The sequence below is a fragment of the Octopus bimaculoides genome, chromosome 13 (genome assembly GCF_001194135.2).
Source record: "Octopus bimaculoides isolate UCB-OBI-ISO-001 chromosome 13, ASM119413v2, whole genome shotgun sequence".
Lineage (NCBI taxonomy): Eukaryota > Metazoa > Mollusca > Cephalopoda > Octopoda > Octopodidae > Octopus > Octopus bimaculoides.
This window is the reverse complement of record NC_068993.1, coordinates 8,985,433-8,992,160: the sequence shown is the minus strand read 5'-3', so window position 1 is coordinate 8,992,160 and position 6,728 is coordinate 8,985,433. Positions and strand designations below refer to the sequence as shown.

The 6,728-nt window shown below is 34.6% G+C and overlaps 1 protein-coding gene across 7 annotated transcripts in view; it reads right to left on the bottom strand.

The window, feature by feature from the left end:
• LOC106884192 (SWI/SNF-related matrix-associated actin-dependent regulator of chromatin subfamily A member 5) overlaps positions 1–6,728 on the bottom strand; it is a 40,301-nt gene that overhangs the window by 23,055 nt on the left and 10,518 nt on the right. For 2 of the 7 annotated variants that reach the window (XM_014935432.2, XM_052972317.1), the window contains exons 4-6: positions 6,157–6,207; positions 5,206–5,256; positions 3,928–3,978 (exon numbers count right to left, since the gene is read on the bottom strand). The exons of 2 other annotated variants lie outside the window; for them this stretch is intronic. In XM_014935432.2, the coding sequence (XP_014790918.1) occupies positions 3,928–3,978; positions 5,206–5,256; positions 6,157–6,207 (153 nt within the window). The remainder of the gene's footprint in view (positions 1–3,927; positions 3,979–5,205; positions 5,257–6,156; positions 6,208–6,728) is intronic. 3 more of the 7 variants (XM_052972318.1, XM_052972319.1, XM_052972320.1) reach the window with 3 other exon arrangements.

Below are 6,728 nucleotides of genomic sequence, written 5' to 3'. Positions count from 1 at the left end.
CCCACATCGCTTGACAACCGATGCTGGTGTGTTTATGTCCCCGTAACTTAGCGGTTCAGCAAAAGAGACTGATAGAATAAGTACTAGGCTTACAAAGAATAAGCCCTGGGGTCGATTTGTTCGACTAAAGGCGGTGCTCCAGCATGGCCACAATCAAATGACTGAAACAAGTAAAAGAGTAAGACTAATCACCTTGAAGCTGTGTAAATCCTTTACTTGTAAAATAGCCAAGGGTTAGCAACAGGGAAAGTGTTCAGCTTTAAAACGATGTGCCTACAAAATGCCTTTGCCCAACATATGCTAGCATGGTATAAAAAAAAAAAAGGAAGTTAAAGGTGCAAACGTATGATACTATGAAGTCAGTTTTAAAACTGGCATTAAAACCAGTGAAGGTGATCAATTTGTCCTTTCAGGTGTCTTGTGTAATAAAGTCATCAAATCCAGGTAGAATCATTCCTGAATTTGCAAGCCAATGAGGAAGATTCTGCATGGTTGCTTGACCCCACTACACATAGCAGCCAAACATATCCCATAATCCATTCCTTACCACCACTGGATAAAGTGGATCAGTGTACAATATTCCTGGAAAAAAATAGACCCAGGATGGTTAAGACTGTTCCAGGTTTTGACCACAGGCCTGTTCAACCAAAGCTGATTTGAGACTAAACAGCAACAACAATTCTTTGATTTGTAATTAATATTCAAGATTTTCACCTAATAGAATAAGTGACAGAGAATTGATTCTTTTGACTAGGCACAAGGCCAACATTATTTTGTGAGACAAATTAGCTTTATATCAATCGTCCTACCTCAGTATATTACTGCTACTTATTTCACATTGTGCTGAAGAGACAAAAGTCAAACTTAAGAGCAGTAGAGTTCTGAATTAGACACAGCCAAACTAGAACTACTGTCTACAGCCTCCACATCTCCACTGCTATGATAATGATGATACTACTAACATCAGAGGGAGGGAACGATCACTTAAAGCAAAGTTGAGCCCAGCAGGAATATGAACTCGGAACGTAATAATGAAAATTGAATAAATTATAAATAAATCTCATATTTTCTAATAGAAACTAGTTGACAAACAGCTTATAATTTACATTTTACACACACACTCATACATACATACATATATATATATATATATATATATATATATATGTATAAACACACACAGGGTCCAGCATAGAAATCTGACAACCTATAAATGGTAGTAAATAAATAGAAGATATTATCAACTTTATTGTCTGAATGTACAAAATAATGGGTGCCATTTACAAGCACATAAATAACACCTAAGTAACTGTTCATTAGTCCTTAAAATTGCTTCAAATTTTGGCACTGGGCCATCAATTTAAAGGGAAAGGATTGGTTGATTATATTGATGACCCCGAAAGGAAGAAAGGCAAGGCAGATTTTGCGCAGGATTTAGTCTTTAGAATATTGCCAACCAAACGTTTACCCATTCTTCTGCAAGCATACACTGTAGCCAGGTATTTATTGTGTCATGTAATGAGGTTTTGCCCCCAAAATAGCAGCTTTCAATTTGTCTGATATGTGAGGAATATTGAGCATTTTCCTTTTGTGGCAGCTCATCAGAAACGGAAGTATCAGACAACTGAGCAGGCAGGCTACGTGTCATCGCACTGTGACATGACATGGTTGAAAAACATTTCTTCAATTCTAATGTCCATAGAAGCTCTTGCTGCATGGCTGTGTGCTTCATCTTGTGTATTAATGCCACAGTGGAGGCACAATGGCCCAGTGGTTAGGGCAGCGGACTCGCGGTTATAGGATCGTGGTTTCGATTCCCAGACCGGGCATTGTGAGTGTTTATTGGGCGAAAACACCTAAAGCTCCACGAGGCTCCGGCAGGGGATGGTGGCGAACCCTGCTGTACTCTTCCACCACAACTTTCTCTCACTCTTACTTCCTGTTTCTGTTGTGCCTGTAGTTCAAAGGGTAAGCCTTGTCACACTGTGTCACGCTGAATATCCCCGAGAACTACGTTAAGGGTACACGTGTCTGTGGAGTGCTCAGCCACTTGCATGTTAATTTCACGAGCAGGCTGTTCTGTTGATCGGATCAACTGGAACCTTCGACGTCGTAAGCGACGGAGTGCCAACAACAACATTAATGCCAAATCTATTCAATTTTGGGGAAAAGAAGCTGGCACAATTTGACACAACATAATCACACAATGATGAGAATTCAGTCACAATGTGTCTGCCCTCTTCAAAGAGACACCAGTCTTTCACACTAATGTTTACGTCACAGCACCACATTGTTACACATTCATTCACAGTGAAGGCAACACTCATAAAGCTACTGTGGACTGCTGTGCCACTAGTAGCATATATTTTGCCCATTTATGCTACCTAACAGCTAGAAAGGCACTTTACTGCTCATGAGAAATAATTTCCGCAAACTTTTTCTGGCTTTCCTCTATCATATGGATTCAATTTTTTTTTGTATAATTTATACTTCTATGAATAAGAGAATTTAATTCAAAATGCAATATTCTTTGCACATTATTATCTGAATTACACAGTGTAGAGACACGTCTTGATGCAGAATAACAACAATTCTTTGCAGCCTTCCTAATAGCCGTAATATTCTTCAGTATTTCGTTTGCACACTCCCTGACAGCATTTGAAAATTCAAAACTATCAAAATTCCCTGCTGGATCATGTGTATGTATATAAACATTATAATATCTATACACACACACACACACACAAGCATGTGTAGACATAAGTGTACACACACATGCATACCCATATATACATACACAAACACACACTATGACGTGACAACTTACACATTCAATAAGAACTACATGCAAGATAATTGTTGTGAGAATATATATATATATATATATATTTTCACACATATACATATATAGATAGATAGAGAAGTACAAGAACAAAGATTAAATTGTTAATGAAATGCAATGTAACACAATAATAATGCTAACCAAAATAAAATTTTAGAAATCTGAAAAATTAGTAAAAACAAAAAACAAAAATAAAAATGGGTGAAAGAAAGAATGCAGGAGCGAAAACTACACACAGAATTTGGCAGAAAAGTAAACAATGCCATGGAAGCATGCAAAATGGTAAATCTTGTTGCAACCAAAAGTGGTCTGACAACAACAGTCAACAGTCTTTCAATCAGCAAAAGCTAGAATTCAAAACCAAAATGAAATTTTATAGCGTAAGGGGGTGAGACGCTGTGCTGAAGCGTACTCTTCTAACCCATGCTAGCATGGAAAATAGCAGACGTAAAAACGATAATTTGTTTTCAAAACCACTAAGACTAACACCAGACGTGTTTGTGTTTGTGTGTGTATATATATACATATATGAGTGTACATGCACACCAGCCTGCACAGAGACAAAAGCTCTCTCTCACACACAACAGGCAGTCCACAGCATACCTTGGACTATTAGTGCCACATTCTCTGACCACTAGACACACTTTAGTTATCAACCTTATACACACTATTACAACGCAGAAATTTCAGGTGTACAGAATAAGTGGGTACTATTATATATGGCCTTATATAAAGGTTCCTAGACTGAGCAATTAGTTCAGGTACTATGAAAAGCTTAAATGAACAACAAATGTACACACAATCCAGCAAAGTATATTCTTTGACTTCGGTCTGTCTTGTACTTCTATATTAAAAAATAAATAAAATCAAATCAAATAATAATTGCTTCCATATGAATTAATGATCTTAAAATCTGATGTTATATATATATAAGATCATTAATCTGTTGAGAAGGAGAATAAATTCACGAAGGTAGCGTAGCATCAACTGCAATAAAGTTGCCATTAAGAATATTTGATGATGGAAGTTCCGATTTCATTCTATTTTGTTTTTTTTTTTTTTTTTTTGGGACAAGGTTTACTCACTCATCTGCTGGGTCATCTGTTTTTACATCACCAGTCGTTGGTTTCTTTTCACTGTCATAGAAAGAAATATTTCGCATTACAAACAAAACATTGGAAAAAGTGGCAGGAACAAAGATCTAGTACAAACAAATATGGAAGCAGAAAAAAAAAAAAAAATTAATAATTCATGCCTACCGAGATAATTGTCAAGGATGTAAAGGAAATTGGATGTTGAACAATTGATTCCAGCTTTTTGATGTATAAGAATTGGTAATTAGTAAAAGATAGAAGTAACACAATAGAAGTGACCACATATATAAAAAAACATGTATATTATAGAGAAAGAGTTGCAGTAATTTAAACTACTGCAGAGATTAAGAAATTGTATTAACTATATATTAGCTAAGAGAACATTGTACCTTTTTAGTAACTATACTGAAAATACTCATATCCATGACAACACTGCAGTGGTTAATGGACTAACAACATCACTACTGTTGTAGGTAAACTGTATTAGCCATACGTATAGATGTAACAATACTGCAGAGGTAGGTGAATTGTATTGACCATATACAGAACTCATTCTTCACCTGAGGCTTCTGATTTTACTGTAGCAGTCTTTGTGCTTCTTTTCCACAATCATGAGAAATAACTATTTCTATTTTACAATCAAGAAAAGATTTCAAAAGCAAAACTTATGAAAGTTGAATAATTGAGCCCAGTTTTTGATGCCTAAGAGTAGGTCACTTTGGAAAGATAGAGCTAAGACAGAAATCATGGAATAACCAAATATATACAATATAGACACAGTTCTTTAAAAATTAGATTAGTAAAGCATGGTTGACTAAAGAGGAAACTATAGTAAAATTCTCCCCCATTCCCAATCAAAGAAAAAAAAATGTACAACTAAACCACTAAGACAATATCTCTACATTGTTACATTGTATGAAAGTGACTTTAGAAATTGGCACTAAAAGTAAGAATAGTGGAGAAAAATAGTAGTTGATAAAGTAACTTTATGTAAAAAGTCACACACTGCAGAGAAGGGTTGCAATGGAATGACCAGAAAAATATGAGAGAACAGCATTAGAATGAGTGGTATAAAAAGAAGAGACACAACATTGACCATAGAAGTTACCGACAACACTGAAGTGGTATAGAAACTGTACTGACCACATAGAGAACCTACGATAACATCACTGCAATGGTAGGTGAACTGCATCGAGCATATACAGATGCAGAACTACCACAACACTGCAGTGATAGGGAAAACTGTATGGGACCATACATGGCACTTACTCTTCTTCTGGGGCGTCTGATTTTACACCATCAGCGTTGGGTTTCTTTTCACTGTTATAGAAAGAAATATTTTCTATTTTATAAACAAAGCATTCATTTCAAATGTAAACAACAAAGATCTATCACAAACAAACATGGAAACATTCACTTTTTAGATTTTGTTTTTTTTTTCTCAATACATACACATACATAACATGTCTTTCAATATATCTGCTGAGTTTGTAAAGAAATGACAGCTGAATAAACAATTGATTCTAGCTTTTGATATAATTAAGGTCATTAGTGAAAAGAAAAAAAAAGAAAAAGATAGAAATGATGAGAAACACAATCGATATAACCTAATCAATGCAAAAAAAAAAAAAAAAAGATGAGTTTTTTTAAATTCTAATAAAGAAAGACAACTATGACTATATAGAAAAAATTAACCCTTCCTCCATTAAAAAAAAAAAAATAATAAAATAAAGCAGTGAAATAAGACAATAATCTGTTTGGATAAATGACTTAAGAAAATGATGTTCAAAAGGTAGAACTGTAGAGAAAAGCATTGAACGATAAAATGACTTCAAAGCCAAACACTACGGAGAAGGGTTGTGATGAAATGACCAGAAATTTGGGACAGCAGCATTGGAATGGTTTATGTAGGAGTGAGAAATATGGAGCTACTACTTTTCTACAGTGGAAGGTGAACTGTTCTGATCACACATGTGACTACGACAACATTACAATGACAGGTGAGCTGTAGTGATTATAAATGTAACTATGACAACTAAATTCACCATATACGGAATGATGAAAACAACACCGTATTCGTCGAAAATACTATACAATTTCATACATGGGAACTGTATAGATCACACTGCAGTGGTTGGTGGGGACTCCACTGACCATATATACAACTAGGACAACACTGCAGTAATAGGGAAACTGTATGGGACCATACATGGCACTTACTCTTCTTCTGGGGCATCTGATTTTACAGCATCAGTCTTTGGTTTCTTTTCACTGTCATAGAAAGAAATATTTTCTATTTTATAAATGAAACATTTCACATGAAAACTTTGGAATGGTGGGAACAACAAAGATCTATTACAGACACAGAAACATTAATCTTTTTCCAGTACATACACGTACACACACACACGTCTTGTGACATATCTGACAAGCATATAAAGAACTGGAAGTTCAACAATTTTTGTTGGTCTCATTAATTACAAGAGAGAGAGAGAGACAATACACATGACAGAAATGACCAAATATATACAAGAATATATATATATTTTTATTGTCTGCATATTACTAATAATAATAATAATAATAATAATAATAAGGCCCCGATGAGATGTGGTATCCCATATTTTATAATATTTTATAATATGTATGAATTGTTCTGGATATTGCATCGAAATGTTCATAGGTCATTTTCATTATTATTATTATAATAAAGTATTTTCAATGGATCAGTTTTGAGCTCTATTTAAAGTCGATATATATATATATATATATATATAAACTGTATATATATA